Raw genomic sequence first — 16763 nt, forward strand, 5'->3', positions numbered from 1 at the left:
GCTTCACAAGCTTGCCTGGTAAGCACAAGGGAGAGAGCTTTCTCCTCTGTGGCTCCTCGACTTTGGAACTCACTACCTGGAGAAATTAGGAAAGCCCCTACCCTAGAAACCTTTAAAAAGGATCTTAAAACCTGGCTCTTCCGCTGTGCCTTTGTAGCTATACAATCCCACACTACTGCTTAGCCTCAAAGTTCTGTCATTGGAGTATATATCGTCCCCCCTCTGTGGGAAAGCTTGATTCCTCAACCCCCGCTATAATGAGCTCTCCTCTGCAAATAATCTGTCTCTTTTTATCTCACCCGAGTTTTAAATTAGTTTTAATCAGTCTCTCTTTTAATCATTACATGCAGCCCGCCCATTGTCATTGTGATTGCGTCTATTGTAACTTTATATTGTTATGTATTTACATGCTTTATTTTATTATGATGTTGCTGTTTACTGTTTGCATTTTTGGTTGTGTTTTGGTTTTATTTTTATTGTAATTTGTTGTTCGGGCTTGGCCTCATGTAAGCCGCTCTGAGTCCCCACTGAGGAGATGGTGGAGCGGTATAAATAAAGATAATAAATAAATAAATAAACCTTTATTTATACCCCGCTACCATCTCCCGCAGGACTCGGTGCGGCTTACAAGAGGCCGAGCCCAAATACATCATAAAACATAACAACAACAAACAACAATAAATAACTCATAAGAAAGCAAAACAATACAATAATGACACGACACATTTTAAAAACCTGTGGCAGGGTCAAATGTAAGGATTAAAAATTTAAAAATGCTGGGCATGTTCAAGGGAAATAGGATGGATATTTTAGGGATAGGTGGGCATGCAGACAGTTCTAATCTCTCATAAAATGCAGTTAGGGCGTATTGCTTAGGATTCCTTATTCTGGGAAGGCACACTGGAACATCCACGTTTTCAAGCTCCTTCTAAAGACTGCCAACGTTGGGGCCTGCCTGATGTCCTTTGGGGGGGGGGGAGTTCCAGAGTTGTGGGGCCACCACCAAGAAGGCCCTGTCCCTCGTTCCCACCAATCGCGCTTGCGAAACAGGTGGGATCGTGAGCAGGGCTTCTCCAGATGAATGAAGAGATCATGTGGGTTGGTATACAAAATGCGGTCACGCAGGTAGATGGGTCCCAAACCGTTTAGGGCTTTGTAGGTAAGCACCTGCACCTTGAATTGGGCCTGGAAAATGAATGGCAGCCAATGGAGCGCCTTAAACAGGAGGGTTGACCTCTCCCTGTAAGGAGCACCAGTTAACAGCCTGACCGCCGCCCATTGAACCAACTTGAATTTCCAGGCCGTTTTCAAGGGCAGCCCCACATAGAGTGCATTACAGTAGTCCAATCTGGAGGTGACTAAGGCATGGACCACCCTGGCCAGATCCGCCTTCACAAGGAACGTTCGCAGTTGGCGCACGAGTCTCAATTGTGCAAAGGCCTTCCCGGTCACCGCTGACGCCCGAGCTTCAAATGTAAGTGATGAGTCCAGGAGGACACCCAAACTGCGGACCTGTGACTTCAGGGGGAGTGCAACCCCATCCAGCACAGGCTGCCACCCTATACCTCAATCCGGTTTACAATCGACCAGGAGGACCTCTGTCTTGTCAGGATTAATCTTCAGCTTGTTCCTCCTCATTCAGCCAGCCACAGCAGCCAGGCACTCGTTCAGCACCCAAGAAGCTTCCTTGGAGTTTGGTGGAAAAGAGTAGTAGAGTTGTGTGTCATCTGTGTAGAGCTGGCACCCAACTCCAAAACTCTGGATGACCTCTCCCAGCGGTTTCGTGTAGACGTTAAAAAGCATGGGAGACAAAATAGAGCCTTGTGGGACCCCACAGGTCAAAGGCCAGGGGTTCGAGCAGGAGTCTCCCAACTTCACCATCTGGCCCTCCAGGAAGGACTGGAGCCACGACAGAACCGTGCCTCCAAGACCCATCCCGGAGAGTCATCCCAGAAGGATACCATGATCGATGGTATTGAAAGCCGCTGAAATGTCCAAGAGAACCAGCAGGGTCACACTCCCCCTGTCCAGCTCCCTGCGGAGGTCATCCACCAAGGCGACCAAAGCCATCTCGGTGCCGTGGCCAGACCTGAAGCCAGACTGTGACTGGTCCAGGTAGTTGATGTCATCCAAAAAACCCTGGAGCTGGGAGGCGACCACCCACTCTAGCACCTTGCCCAAAAAAGGAAGGTTGGAGATTGGTCTGTAATTGCTCAGCACCGTGGAGTCAAGGGAAGGCTTTTTCAGGAGTGGTCGAACCACCACCTGTTTTAATTGCGATGGAAAAACCCCCTGCTCCAACGATGCATTGATGATCAACACAAACCAATCAAGCAACCCATCCCTGGCCGATTTAATTAGCCAAGACGGGCAAGGGTCCAGGGCCTACGTGGTCGCCCTCACAGCACCAAGGACTTCCTCCACGTCCTCAGGAAGAACAAGTTGAAAAGAATCCCACAAAATCGAACAAGCAGATGCCTCGGTCACCTCCCCTCGCACTGTGATGAAATTGGAGTCCAGCTCAAGGCGTATCTGAGCAACTTTGTCTGCAAAATAGTGCGCAAACTCGCAGCACCGGGTTGTCGGGTTATCAAAGGCCTCCTCCACCTCAGGAGGGTGAAGGAGTTCTCCGACAACCCCAAACAACTCTGAAGATCTATTGGATGCAGACGCTATACGAGCAGTCATGAAAGACTCCTTGGCTGCTCGTATAGCCACGGTATAAGCCTTAAGTGAGGCTTTAGCCCGTGCTTGGTCAGACACGTCCCGGGATTTCCTCCATATGCACTCTAGCCCCCTCCTCGCACGTTTCATCACAGCCAGCTCCTCAGTGAACCAAGGGGATGGTGTGTCTCAACGCAACGAGATGGGGCGTTCGGGAGCGATCGTATCAATCACCCTGGACATCTCACTATTGTAGCGATCAACCAGGATGTCGATAGAATCGCCAGACTCCATGGCAGGAAGAGCCCCAAGATTCCTCAAGAATCCATCCGGATCCATCAGTCTCCTGGGGTGGACCATCTTAATTGGTCCTCCACCCCTGTGAAGGTTAGAGGCCACAGAAAGCCTAAAACTGATCAGATGATGGTCAGACCATGACAATGGAAGGATGTTTTGTTCTTCCACTCTGACTGTTCCACTGTCTGCCACAAAGATTAGGTCGAGTGTATGTCCAGCCTGATGGGTGGGTCCAGATATAATTTGTGAGAGCCCCATGGTTGTCATGGCGACCATGAAGTCCTGGGCCGCTCCTGTCAAAGAGGTCTCTGCGTGGATGTTAAAGTCTCCTGGCACGATCATGTGTCGGGAAACCAAGACCAAATTGGAGACCCCATCTGCTGGTTCAGGTAGGGAAACTGCTGAGTCGCAGGGTGGGCGGTACACCAGTAGGATCCCCAAGCTATCATGATTCCCCACCCTCAGGGGAACACACTCAAACCTAGATGATTGCAGAACAGTGCATCTGACCACGGCGATGGATTGCCGAAAGACAACTGCAACCCCTCCTCCCCGCCCCCTGGACCTAACCTGCTGGTGCACTCCGAAACCAGGTGGGCATAACTGGGTGAGATTTACCCCACCCAGCTCGTCCAACCAGGTCTCAGTGATGCATGCAAGGTCAGCCCTCTCATCCAGTATCAAGTCCTGGATGGCAGCGGTCTTAGCATTAACAGACCTGGCATTTAACAGCAAGATCTTAAGTCTGGAGAGACTGCCATGGAGTCTACCACAATCTACCTTCTCCAGGGTCGCAAGAACTCTATTGCGCTTCTCCCTGGGAAATTTGTGACCTGCAAATCTCCTCCCCCACACAACCTGGATGGTGCCTGACTCTTCCGGAACCCCTCCCTCTCCCCGGGAATAAGATTCCATGGCTAGTCAGCTCTCAATATTATATTATATTACTATTATTATCTTTCCAGGATGAAGAGGAAGCATTGGTGAGAAGCACCCTCTGGGTTTGTTTGCGTAACTAATTACAGATCCACCTAACCGGGCCGGTGCTTCCCTGCCTAGCCCACATTGGACTAGTTTGTTTGCCAGAAGGTCATGGGGGACCTTGTTGAAGGCCTTACTGACCTGGCCTTATATAACTCACTTCAATGTGGATTTCATACAGCTGTGTGGAAGGGGCCTTAGATACCACTTTGAAGTGATATCCAAGAGTCATCTTGGGACGGTTTGCTCCTTTTTTCAGGGAGAAACACGCTTTGGGGAAAACCAACGGGAGCCCCCCTTTTTTCTTCTTCTTCTTCCCCCTTTTGAGGCTCCCTCCAAAAAAGCGTGGGAGAACCAGGACCCGCTCGAGGTGCCCTTCTCCTCCGAGTTGGGTGCCCCTCCGACCCGTCTCCCTCTTGCTTTGGGGCGCTCCTCCTGAGGGCAAGGCGGCCTACAGAGGCGCGTGCGTCGCGTGAGGCGCTTGGCCTGTCCTCCCTGCCTTGGGGCTCCGAGTGCGCCTGCGCGCTCCCTCTTGCTCCCTTTCCCCCTCCCCCCTTGGTCACATGCGGAGTATTGTTGCCGGCTGGCTGAGCCTGTTAACCCTCGCCTGGCCGGGCCGGCGCTTCCCTGCGAGAGCCATGAAGGGCCCGGGAAGCGGCGGGGGGCGGCGGCGGTGGCCTCCTCCTCCTCCTCCTTCGGGCTCGCCTTGACCATGGAGGCCGTCTCTTCCTCCTTCTCGGCCTCCCTCAGCGGGTAGAGAAGAAGAAGAGGAAGCACAAAGCGGGGACGCGGCTTCTCCTCTGCTTCCCTCCCTCCCTCCTTTCCTCTTGAGGCGAGCTAGACCTTTGTTGGAGGCGCCTGAGGGGGAAAGAAAGGAGGGAGAAAGAAAGAGAGAAAGAAAGAGAGAGAGGAGGGAGACTTCTGTTTTCCCTCCCTTTTCTTCTTTCCTTTGGCTGTCTTTGATTGTTATTGACTTCGTGCATTCCCTCCCCCTCCCTCCCTCCCTCCTTCCCTAGGGCAGACCCCCCGAAGAGCGCGCGGGCCTCAGGGCGGCCTTTTTATACCCCCCCCCCGCCCGGGCAGAGTAGGCGGAGCCTCGCGCCCGGCCCCGCCCCCTTCCGAGGCCCGCCCCCTGCTGGCCCCGCCCCCTCCGCCCGGCTCGGCGGGGTCGGGGGAGGGGGCCGCATGGCCTGCCCGCCCGGCCCCTTTGCCCACGCGCCTCGGCTTTGGCTGCCCCGCGAGTGCGGCGCCGCGGCTCCTGCTGCTGCTCCGGCTCCTCCAGCGCCTCTGCTGCCTCCGCGGTCCGCATGGAGCCCGACGCCGCCCAGCCCGGCCTGGCCTCTCCGCCGGATTCCCCCCACGACCCTTGGTACGGCCGGCCTCGAGGAGGAGAAGCAGGCAGGCAGGCAGGCAAAGAGGCAGGCGGCCGCCAACATGGCCGATCGCGGCCCCCCTTCCCGCCTCTAATCGCCTCTCTCCTTTCTCTCTCTCTCTCTCCCTTTTAGCAAAATGTTCATCGGAGGCTTGAGCTGGCAGACCACGCAAGGTGAGTCTTGGGCTTGGCGAGGGGGCGGGAGAGGGGGGATTGGGGCAGAAAGAGAAGGGCGGCGAGGGGGATCCCCTTCCCATGCCGCCCCCAAAAGTTTCCCAAGTGGACCCCCCCCCTCGCCCACCCTCCATAACATCCCAGCAACTTAGCGGTGGCGGGGGCGGAGAGGTGCCTTTGTGATGGAGAGCAAGGCAGAGAGGGGCCTCCTCCTTCCCTTTCCTGGGGAGGAGAGAGCAATGGAGGCAGGCTCCCCCTCCTCGCCCTAGCCATTTTGGGCAAGCCCGCGTCCTCCTCTTTGGCTGGGATGCAGGGCTCCATCCATCTTGGGCCCGGCCTCCTCCGCCACCTCTCCTCCTTTTGTTGTGCTTTCTCGCAGAAGGCTTGCGGGAATACTTTGGCCAGTTTGGCGAGGTCAAGGAGTGCCTGGTCATGAGGGACCCGCTGACAAAGCGCTCCAGGTGAGTGAGTACCCCTCCCCATCCTCCGCACCCCTCCCGGCCCCCCATCTCTCTCCTAACCCTCCCCCCCCCTTTTCTGACCAACTTTTCCGCTTCCTTCCTTTTCGCCAACGCCGGCTTCTCCAACAACGCTGCTGCTGTGGCTGCAGGGGCTTTGGTTTCGTCACCTTCGTGGACCAAGCCGGCGTGGACAAGGTCCTGGCCCAGTCCCGGCACGAGCTGGACTCCAAGACGGTGAGTGGGGTCCACCCCCATCCAGTGCTTGCTTCCCCCATCCCCCCTCCCCCCCCAACAGTCTGCTTTTCTGGCTTTGGGGCTTTCCTTCCGCTGGGTCTGGGATTAATTTGCAATTACAGAGCGTTGGCGATTGGCGAGCGCAGCCAGTATCGATCCTGGGCTCTGGTTGGCGTTGGAAGGCTTGCCGGCCGCTTTGGGCTTGGTGCGGGTGAAGGAAAGGCCACCGCCAGGTCTCTCAGCTTGGCCAAAGTTTTGTTTTTGTGGCACGGCAAGAGAGATGCGAATTGGTTGAGGGCAAGTGTGGTGCTGAAAGGAAGCCGAGATGTGTTTGTTTCTGTGTCTCACTTTTCCCACTTGGCTTCTGACTTTGTTCCTTGTGCCTGGTGCCAACCATCTTGAAGGAGACTCAAGGGTTTGGCGTGTTCTCTCACCCACTCCTTGGTTATCCTTGTCTGATTTCTCAGTCAGTAGAAGGAGAGGGCAGGATTTGGTCCATCAAGGAGCTCCCAATTTGGGAGCCTGTAGGCCTCTTCAGTACCTCAGAAGGCATCCCTTGGAGGTTTAGGGTTGATGGCTCTGCTGGTGCCCACAAGTTCTTGAGATGGAGGTTGTCAGGACCTCACAGAGTGGGCCAAATCATCCCAGCATGTGCTTCAAGAGATGCTCTTCATTTCACTTTGGACAGAATGATTTTGTGGGCTGCAAAGTTTTGGGCCCCTGTTTACAGCCAGGGTGCTTTGGGCTTGGCTTCTCCTTCCAGGAGGTCAGAGGGTTTCATTCAGCTCCGTGATACACTTAGGAAAGGGGCAATTTTGTGGTCCCAATGCATCCTTGCCTGTGTCGGCTGTCTCCTGCCTGTCAGTGCTTTCCCTATCCTCTCCTGAAGGAAGCAAAGGAGAAACGATTGAGTGTGTGCCTTGCCAACTTGTCTATAAGAGAGTACTTTTCCTGACATTGGGGCAACTGTGCCACTACCACCTTTATTAGGCCTCTGCTTGCTTAGGGACCAACCCACTTTGGGACCGGGAAAAGGGGCAAGATGGTTCTGCTGGGCCTGTCTCGGCTGCATTGAGGAGGGGGGCTTGCCCAAGTGATCAACAACCAGTGCAGCTGTTCCATTCCGCTTTCTCACCAGATGGTGGGCACTTGGTGGGCTAATAACGGGCGACTCAGGCTGGTCCAACTGGGGCTTGCTTAACTTCTTTAAGAGCCTGAGATGAAAACCTTTATATATATCAAGAGTCTTTATAAGACAGTTTTCTCTCAATTGGGGACTCTGGTGGGTGACAAGCAATCAAAAAACTTTGAAGAATATTCCTAATGGATGTTACTGACTAATAATCTCTATTTGGAGGAGGGCACATGAGCAAAACTCCTTGTCTGAAAACCATGGAGTTGCCATAACTTGACAGGCAACTTGATTTTCATCTGATCCCTTCTTTCTGCATTTCATTTGGATTCTTTGTTTGAGTTGAAATGATTTGAGCTGGCACCCCATCATTGGGTTTCTCCTCCATGTCTTGACAGCTAAACAGGTGTCCAGAGCAAGATCCGTTTGAATAAGGGAATAAGGCACTGTGTTTGAGAGCAGATTGGAGCCCATCTCTCTCCAGATTGACTTGGGTGCTCCATGATGGAGATGGCAATTGGTCCTCTGGTGCATCTAGCGTTGCAGCGTTGGTGCTTGCTTGTACAGAGGGCAAAAGTATTCATCCTGGCAGACACATGGCACTGGGCTGTGGAGTATCTCTAGCGGATACTTTTTAACCGCTTTCCCTTGGGTTAGAAATCTCAGGACTTGAGATACCGGGCTCAAGGTTAGACTTGTGCAGAGCAAACAAGGGGGCATTCTTGTGTGGTGTTTTTTCCATCCGGCCATGAATGAATTAAAAGTCCAAGGAACAGCCTCCCAAAGAGTTTTGATGCACAAAAAAGTTGGGAAGCTATGTCTTGCTGTCTTTGATTTTCACGGAGGCTTGCGAGAGAGAACTTTGAAGGGGCTTCTGTGTTACTGTGTGGAACTGAAGTTGGGTTTTGATCAAATGCATGGCCTGAGCCAAACAAAAGGGAACATCTTTCCTTTGGGATTCAACTAGAAAAACCTTTTTGCTCCATGAAGTTCCTTCCTTAGAAAGTTCCCTTTAAACTTATCCCAGTCTTGCTCAATGCAGTTGCCCCAAGGTTTTTTGGAAGCAGAGCAATACAAACTAAATCCTTTTCCCACCTTAGTTTTTAAGGCATCTGATGCAGGAAATGGGAAAGGTATTGCTTTAAGAAACATGCTGGGCTCTTAAAGCTGTGTATATGTTGCTATATGAAATGGAAGTTGCCATCATCGGTTACTTGAGAATAAATCCTATTGCCACAAGTGAGACTTTGCCTTCTGAGAGTCTTGTTTAGGATTATGCTGTAGCTGGGAAGAGAAGTTTTATGGAGAAAGGAGACAACTTCGTCTTCTCTAAACTTTCCTCTGGTGCTGGATCAGCTAAACCTGTCACTGATCTCGGTAGGAAGAGGCTGTTGGGTCCTCTCTCCCCAGTTGAAAGGAGCAAGTGTTGGGCATATCAGTGGCTCTAATCCATGGGCATATTTATGGGGACACCAATGAGATGAAATGCAGGGTTGCTGGCTGCCTTTCTCCTTGCCCGGTGATCTTTGTCCCTCTTGGCTTTTAAAAAGGAAGGCTCAAGTGAACTGAAAGAGAACAGATGAGGTCTCAGGCTATAGATAACACGACGGGGGTCGCCCTGGCTATTGAAAGCCTCTGATGCGTCTGGACAGAGGGGACAAAGTGGGAAGTATGTGGGGGCACCTTGGGCACTCTTCTTTGTCTGGAGTGTTCATCTAAGCCTGTCTTTCTGGATATTCCCTTGCTCCCATCCCTTGACTGGCTTGATATGTTTTAAGACCCAACACAACCCCGTAATTCTTCGATGCTGGATCTTGGACTCAGGAACTGGGGAAGAAGTGGTTTAAACATCCATTAAGCCAATGGTTCTCAACCTTCCTAATGCCGTGACCCCTAAATACAGTTCCTCATGTTGTGGTGACCCCCAATCATAAAATTATTTTTGCTGCTACTTCATAACTGTAATTTTGATACTGTTGTGAATCGTCATGTAAATATCTGATATGCAGGATGTATTTTCATTCACTGGACCAAATGTGGCACAAATACCTGATATACCCAAATTTTAATACTGGTGGGGTTGGGGGGGATTGATTTTGTCATTTGGGAGTTGTAGTTGCTGGGATTTATAGTTAACCTACAATCTAAGAGCATTCTGAACTCCACCAACGATGGAATTGAACCAAACTTGGCAGACAGAACTACCATGACCAATAGAAAATGCTGGAAGGGTTTGGTGGGCATTGACATTGAGTTTGGGAGTTGCAGTTCACCTACATCCAAAGAGCACTGTGAACTCAAAACAATGATGGATCTGGACCAAACTTGGCTCAAATACTTAATATGCCCAACTGTGAACACTGGTGGAATTTGGGGAAAATAGACCTTGGTATTTGTAGTTGCTGGAAGTTGTAGTTGCTGGGATTTATAGTTCACCTACAATCAAAGAGCATTCTGAACCCCACCAACGACAAAATTGGGCCAAACTTCCCACACAGAACCCACATTACCAACAGAAAATACTGTGTTTTCTGATGTTCTTTGGTGACCCCCCCCCCCGGACACCCCCTCATAACCTCCAGGGGTCCTGACTTTTAGGTTGAGAAATGCTGCCTTAAACTGTCTTTGAAATGATTGTGGTTATAGTGGACCACCAAAGTCCTACGTAATGTAGCCTCCTCTGGTATTATTGACTAGAAGGGCCTTCAATACCTATCTCTTATGTGCTTACTTTGGAATAAGTTACTTGGGAATGAATAGAGAAAGGAGACAAAATGAGTAGCAACTGTCCTGCCAAAGTCGAGGTCTTCCCTCCTCCAAACAGTCCAGGGGTTCATGTTTAGGATGCAATGGCTTTGCCAGTTTCTTCTTCTGAAATATCACTTGGAATTCACTGGCAGTCTCCCACCCTAGTCCCAACCAGGGATGACCCTACTTAGCTTCTAAGATCAGATGGGATCAGGTGCCTTTAGGGAATCTTTCTGGAGGCCCCTGAGAGTCAAATAAAAACTGTGGACCCCAGGGGAAAAGAAGGACTTTCATAGAGGTTTCAGAGTAATAGGAAGGATACTGAGGGAGGGAAACGATTATTTTGCTCCCAATTCACAGAACCTTCAGGGATCCATGGGCACAGTAAAAAAGCCCACATTTGAGGGATACTCTGACACCGGCCACCTTGTCTTGTCATTGCTCTGCTGCCGCCTTTCTAAATCATCTGCTTGGCAACGCAGACCAGCCAACAGCCGTGTAAAGCCAATAGAATAAAATACCCATTATGTCCTAAACAAGTCGCCAGAAAATGGACTCGAGCTGCCTTCCAAACACGAGCTAATGGCTTTCCGTGAGAAACATTGCTTGGCTGCGAGGAAGCGCCTTTTGGCGATGATGCACACCCATGGGCTGGTGGGGATTACAACTCCTAGACTCCTTCAAGTGGCATGGTTGGTTATAAGGTGAAGCAGAAGGGTTGTGGGAGCTGTAGTTCACCACACTTACTTTCTCATCAAAGCTTATATAGGCCGAGTTGTCGTTTGTCTAGGCAAATCCCCTTACCCGCTAAATACAAAATTCTCATTCAAATGGCAACACCTTTCTGGGAATATCCAATATTATTCACAAGCGGGTACCTGGGGGAGTCTCCAGGGAAATCAGGGAAGAACTTCCACCTTTTGCCTTAATTCTTTTGACTGGAGATTTTCAATTTTAAAAATTTCGCACTTCTCCTGGTTTGTAAATCTTTATGTCTCATCTTCCTCTGACTGGTATAACTTAGGCTTTGGTGGGGTTGGGGGGGATTTTGTGGGGACTCAAGGCATGAGAACATTTTATCAGTTTTTAAATTCTCATTACCAACGTTGCCTTCTGCTGGGTCAGATCTAGGCCTGGCAACATTTTGAGGAGGGATAATTTCCTTTTTAAGTGTCCCTGATCTCTTAGAACTAGTCCCTCCTTCAAGCGGATGGGAGTTTTCCCCTGGTGAAAATCAAGAGGGTCCTATCTGCTGTGTTGTAGTGCCACCCTGGCAGTGGGTGTTTGGCATGGGTTAACTGGCTCTCAAGGAGGCCAAAGATATTGACGGATTCGTTATTCTTATGAGCTGAAGGCAGCATATCCCATTTTTTTCCTCTCTGCCCTGCCCACTTTGTGCTCACAACAGTCTTGTGAGGTAGGATGGACTGGTCCAACTATGGCAAAAGCTTGAACCTTTGCCATAGTTGGACCAGTCCATCATTAGCTTTCTCTCATTTGCACCCCCAAAGTAATGCATTTTTATAGCCCTGAAGTAATAGTTCCCACTGGATGAACCGATCCTGAAGACTGTGACTCCTAAGGGTTTGCCCCTGCCTCCTTGGGACTATGTGGTCTTGGAGGGGCAGTTGTGGGCTTTTTCTCAGCACTTGTTTGTGGGACTGTAGGCTACTGTGGCTTGACTCAATGATGCATTGGTTGTATCTGGATTCTGGAGGTTCTCCAGAGGCAGGAGAAGTGGGGCAAAGGGGGCATTTTGGATTTAGAAAGGAGCAATGTATAGCTTCATGGGCCTGAATGGTCATGGCATGGGGCTCAGGTTAGTAGTGGGCTTAAGGTGCCCTTGCTTTTTGCTATAAGGTCACTAGTCCTCATGATGGGAAATGAAGGCAAAGAGGTTTTTAAAGGTGTCAATCATTATTTATCAGGCGACTCATCATCATGCGTTGATGTAGCGTTCTGAGTGTTGACGGCGCTTCAGGTGCATGTGATCTCAACCTTGCACGGTAGATCAGTTTTATTGCCTCTATCCATCTTTCCGACAGGTGAGGCACTGAGGAGTGAGGAGCACAGCTTGCCGAAGGGCAGACATCTCTGTGACCTGGTCACAGTTTGCCCAGCCTGATAACCTCTTGGACCACAACTTTCATTATTCCCTATGGGACGATGAGAGCCAAGCTGGTTGGAACGGCTGGGAATTATTTTCCAGTTGGAGAAAATTGTCTTAGGCAATGCTGTTGCCTGGGCAGAAGACCCCCCCCCCCCCAATTCTTCCCCATAGATTATAGAACCATAGAATTAGATGGGACTCTCAGGGCCATCTAGTCCAGCTCTCTTCTGCCAGGTAGGAAGACACAATCCAAACCTTCCTGACAGATGGCTATTCAGCCTCTGCTCAAAAACCTCAAGAGAAGAAGATTCCACAAGCTGACAATGAGTCAACAGTATAATGTGGCACCCAATTGGTAACAATCATGTGAGAAGGATGCATTGCACAAGGAGGTATGAAATCCCTCCTTGTCAAGTCTTGAAAAAAGATCGACGTCGGTGTACTTCATGGTTCTAAAACTGTAGGAGAGTTCTGGCCTTTGATTCTAGTCCGTGTGGGATCCCTCCAGCTTTCAACTTGGGTTTTATTTTTTAGTTAGGCCACTTTCACATGCTCACAAAAGTTACTTTTTAAAATGCAAACTCCTAGAACACCTGAGGGGATTGTGATTCAAAAACACCTCATGGCCAAGCAGTGCTCCACCTTGGAGAGCTCTGGAGGAGAGATGGGATATGCAGGTTTTCTATAGAGAAATATCTGTCCCAAACTTTGTGTGGATAGGCGGAAGTGTGGATAATAGCGAACGTTATTGAAATGAAGGGCTACTGATGCAGGGATGCCCTAGAAAAGAGGACTTAGGAAATGTCTAGGGGTGGGTATATTTTGTCAGATGGGGACAAATGAAACAATGGACCCTGGGATTGTAGTTTGCTTGCAACAGTTGCTCCTTCAGGGGAAGACTGTTCTTATAAGGGCTGCCTGCTTGTCCTCAGCAGATGGACCCCTTCTTCCTGACGAATTGTGCTGGGAGAGGAAGGCCTGGGTTAACTTTGTCTGAAAGATGGGAGGTCTCATCTTGGCCGAAGCTGAATGTAGCTGGCAGAGAGCTGGGAAATACAGGGAACAATTGTTTGGGCTCGCTATCTCCCATTGGATCTCCTGCCGTCCCAAGGATGCAGACCTCTTGGCGGATTCCTCTTGGCGGATTCAATGTTGCCGGACTGCAGCTCCCATCAGTCCTTGCCAGTATCAACCCTAGGGAAAAATTCCTGGAGTCACAGAGAGATCTGGAAGGCTTGCCTTTGCTGACCCCCCCTTAAGTTGGAGAGGCAGGAAGATATTCTTCCCTTTGGAAGAATTATGACTGCACACAAAAGAGAGAGAGAACCTGCAATTACTAGTATTAAAGTGAGGGAAATCCCCCTTGCCTGGAAATCTTGACGCTTTAGCATCAAAGGTATCTAGTGGACATCTGTTCCTTGCCCAGATTGCGTCAGGATGTGGTTTTGGTGGTTGTCTGGATGGTTTCTAAACAGATTAGATGAGGGAGGGTTTTGTTGTTGTTGATCAAATGGAACCTCCAGGGTCAGGAGCAGTGTACCATTTGGAACTTCTCAATAAGAACCACAACAACAACAACTTTATTTTTGTATCCCGCCACCATCTCCCTGAAGGGACTCGGGGCTGCTTACATGGGGACCAAGCCTAGGCAAACACAATTAAAAACATGAAACAATAAAATACAATAAAACATCATAAGAACATAACCATCAACAGTCAGTGGCTGAGCACAGTGGACATGTTCAGAACTAAAGGGCTATTTATTTATTTATTTACTTTATTTATACCCCGCTAAAATCTCCCGAAGGACTCGATGCGGCTTACAAGGGCCAAGGCCACCAACAAGGCAAGGACTTGTGCGATACAGCTACACTGATGGGGCCGATAACAGATGCAATGGGGCAAGCAAGCAAAGGAAGACATTTGTCTTTCTTGTGGACTTTCTAAATAAGTCTTGATATCTTATGCTTGGAGGGACAATGTTGAGTTTCCAAATGTGGATCTGCTTGGCATTCTCATTTGGCAGCATGGCCTCATTGGGAAGGCCTTCATCTCATGATGTGTTTCAGCCAGTTACTTTATTGGGTTGTGCCTGCAAATGAAGATACCATATACCATGCTTGGTGCTTGGCGAGTGGGAGATCATTCCATGGAGGGAGCAGAATCCATGCCCTTTTCCCAGTGTGGCCCGTCTGCTCCCATGTTCTCCCTTCTGCCAGCATGCCTTCACTGGCAGGATCACTGGGGTGGCAGAGTGCTTGGCTGGCACATCTGTCACAGCCCTGGCATTGCTGGCCTGCCGCCAAAGCTTCTCACCTCCCTTGGCATTACCCTGCCAGTTGCATTTCCTTCCCCATCTCATATCTGATAATGGTTAAAAGGAACGTGGCACATTTTTACAAACCACTTTCACTGCCACCTGTGGGATTCTAGGGCTTCTATTTTGGTGAGGCACTACATCCTCTGGGAAAGGCTTCTGAGAAACCTTCCCTACAAATCCCAGGATCCCATGTCTTTTGAGTCATTGTGGATTAGTATTATAGAGCTTCCATCATCCCCGGCAGGGAGGCTTGTTGTGGCCTAGCACGTATGGAGCAGGGGTTGTGATACATTTAGAGGACATTAAGTTGGAGAAGGTTTCTGTAATTTTTTTTTGGGTTCCTTAGTTGAAACTTTGGTTGCTCCTTGAAGCTAAACAAGTCAACAGACAGTCTACATGGAAGCTGTTGTGAGGTAGAGTTCTGGAAGAACAGCCTTATGCAGACCCAGTTCATTTCAGTGACCTTTGTATGGGAGGATTGCTTGGTGGACTGGGACCTCTGTTCTAGTAGAGATGGTTTGTTGTATCTAGGAAATCCCATGGATATCCTTCATGCTTGTTGGCTGTCTTCAAGTCATTTCTGAATTATGGCAAACCTATCATGGGGTTTACTTGGCAAGATTTATTCAAAGGTGGGGTTTGCCATGCCCTTCCTCTGAGGCTGAGACAATGTGACTTGCCTAAGGTCGCCTAATAGCTTTCCATGGCTGAGCGAGGATGCCAACCTTCTTCTCCAGAGCCTGAGTCCAGTGCTCGAACCATTATTTTACTTTATTTGCTCATAGGATCCTCTGGTGTGTTGACTGACTCCATTTCTTCCATCCATATGTGTTATTATTGAGTTTGGTACCATTGTAACATCTCCCTCTTTTCTCTTTCAGATTGACCCAAAGGTGGCATTTCCACGCAGAGCCCAGCCCAAGGTACATACTCTTTTCAAGTTGGTCCCATTTAGTGTTTGGAGACATTCACCGTCCAACTGATACATGATTGTTAAATGGTTACGAAGTTCTCCTTTGCCAATCCAGAAGCATTAAGCCATTTCATTTGGCTGGCTCGGTAGATAAGTGCTTAAACGCTTCAGTTGCAAAACCTGTGGTGGAAGTGCTGAAAACGACCCTGGCGCAAAGTGGCCAGAAAGCCGCCGTTTGACATTTGAACAGTTCCAAATGCAGTGGTCATTTAAGCTTTCTTCTTTTCTTTGCATCTGGCCTTTTCTTCCCAAACCAGGGCTTAAGGTTCCTCCCAGCACGGATGAAAAGCTGGTAGAGAGGAAAAGCACATGAAGTCGTGTCACAAAAACACAATTCCAGGGCAATTGGAATGGGCCTCAGGGGGAGGATGAGGACTTAATCCAGACCACGTGGAGGGCACTGGCTTGGGCAACACGGTTTGAAGACCTAACCATGATTATTGATGGTAGGCAAATGGGGTAGAAATTTTGCGGCTGCAACTTCAACTCAGTGGGTGTGAGGCCCTGTTATTTTGCTAGAATGCTAAGATCCCTACCCTGGGGCTGCCTGAAAAAAAATAATGGGTTGACGGCAGAACTTATTACATCTTGCATACTATACATCCTAACCTTGGCATGTCTTTGTGCAATTGTTTCACATTTGTATCTGCTTTCCTGTGCAGTCATAAGTTGGGGCAGGGATACCTTTGAGATCAAGCCGTGTGGAGTCTGGACTGCTTGAACAAAAAAGGCACAATGAAGTCCCAAGTTTTCCACTAAGGTGGGCAATTTCAGGCTACCAGGGAGTCAGTTGTCGCCCCCATGGTCCACGCTGGCTTACCAAAGCCCAATGATGTCACTCCGTTTTGATTTTGGTCCATTTCCAGCCAGTGTTCGGGGTTCTAGCAGAGTTTTTAAGATCTGGGGTAGGCTTGAGGGTGGGGAGGGCAAAATTGTTACATTCTGATTAGTTATGAGCCACCGGAAAAAGGTTGAGGGTGAAAAAGTACCAGGCAATATATTAATTTTTAAGGGGCTTTGGGTGCCGTGTAGACCAGGCTTTCCACACTGTTGCTCTACTGCTGTACTCTACCTGCCAGTCATCTCAGTATGGGGTGATGGCATTGAGGGTAGTTCAGTTGCAGCTGGTCTCCATAACGTCAGGTATAGGGCATCATGCTCTGGCTCAGCCTTACTCCCATGGGCCTTCTTCTTTGGTCTGAAGATGTGAGCCATGCAGCTTTGTGGTTGCACCTGAGGCTCCATTTCTTCCTTGCATCTAAGGTGTCTGGGTTGCAGAGAGGGGTGTTCCTTCCCA

General features: G+C 49.7%; 1 protein-coding gene and 1 long non-coding RNA gene across 7 annotated transcripts in view; one reads left to right on the forward strand and one right to left on the reverse strand.

Moving 5' to 3' along the window:
- Positions 1-4449, reverse strand: part of LOC132781262 (uncharacterized) — a 34586-nt gene extending 30137 nt beyond the window's left edge. The window contains exon 1 of the long non-coding RNA XR_009631972.2: positions 4084-4449. This is a non-coding gene — a long non-coding RNA (uncharacterized lncRNA). The remainder of the gene's footprint in view (positions 1-4083) is intronic.
- Positions 4450-4604: 155 nt separating this feature from the next.
- Positions 4605-16763, forward strand: part of MSI1 (musashi RNA binding protein 1) — a 31463-nt gene continuing 19304 nt past the window's right edge. For 3 of the 6 annotated variants that reach the window (XM_060785364.2, XM_060785360.2, XM_060785365.2), the window contains exons 1-5: positions 5085-5311; positions 5448-5488; positions 5868-5949; positions 6099-6183; positions 15375-15416. In XM_060785364.2, coding sequence (XP_060641347.1) covers positions 5250-5311; positions 5448-5488; positions 5868-5949; positions 6099-6183; positions 15375-15416 — 312 coding nt within the window. In that variant the 5' untranslated portion in view covers positions 5085-5249. Of the gene's footprint in view, positions 4696-5084; positions 5312-5447; positions 5489-5867; positions 5950-6098; positions 6184-6393; positions 6417-15374; positions 15417-16763 lie in introns of those variants that run through there. The other 3 variants (XM_060785362.2, XM_060785361.2, XM_060785366.2) reach the window with 3 other exon arrangements.

This window comes from Anolis sagrei, chromosome X (assembly GCF_037176765.1).
Source record: "Anolis sagrei isolate rAnoSag1 chromosome X, rAnoSag1.mat, whole genome shotgun sequence".
Taxonomy (NCBI): domain Eukaryota; kingdom Metazoa; phylum Chordata; class Lepidosauria; order Squamata; family Dactyloidae; genus Anolis; species Anolis sagrei.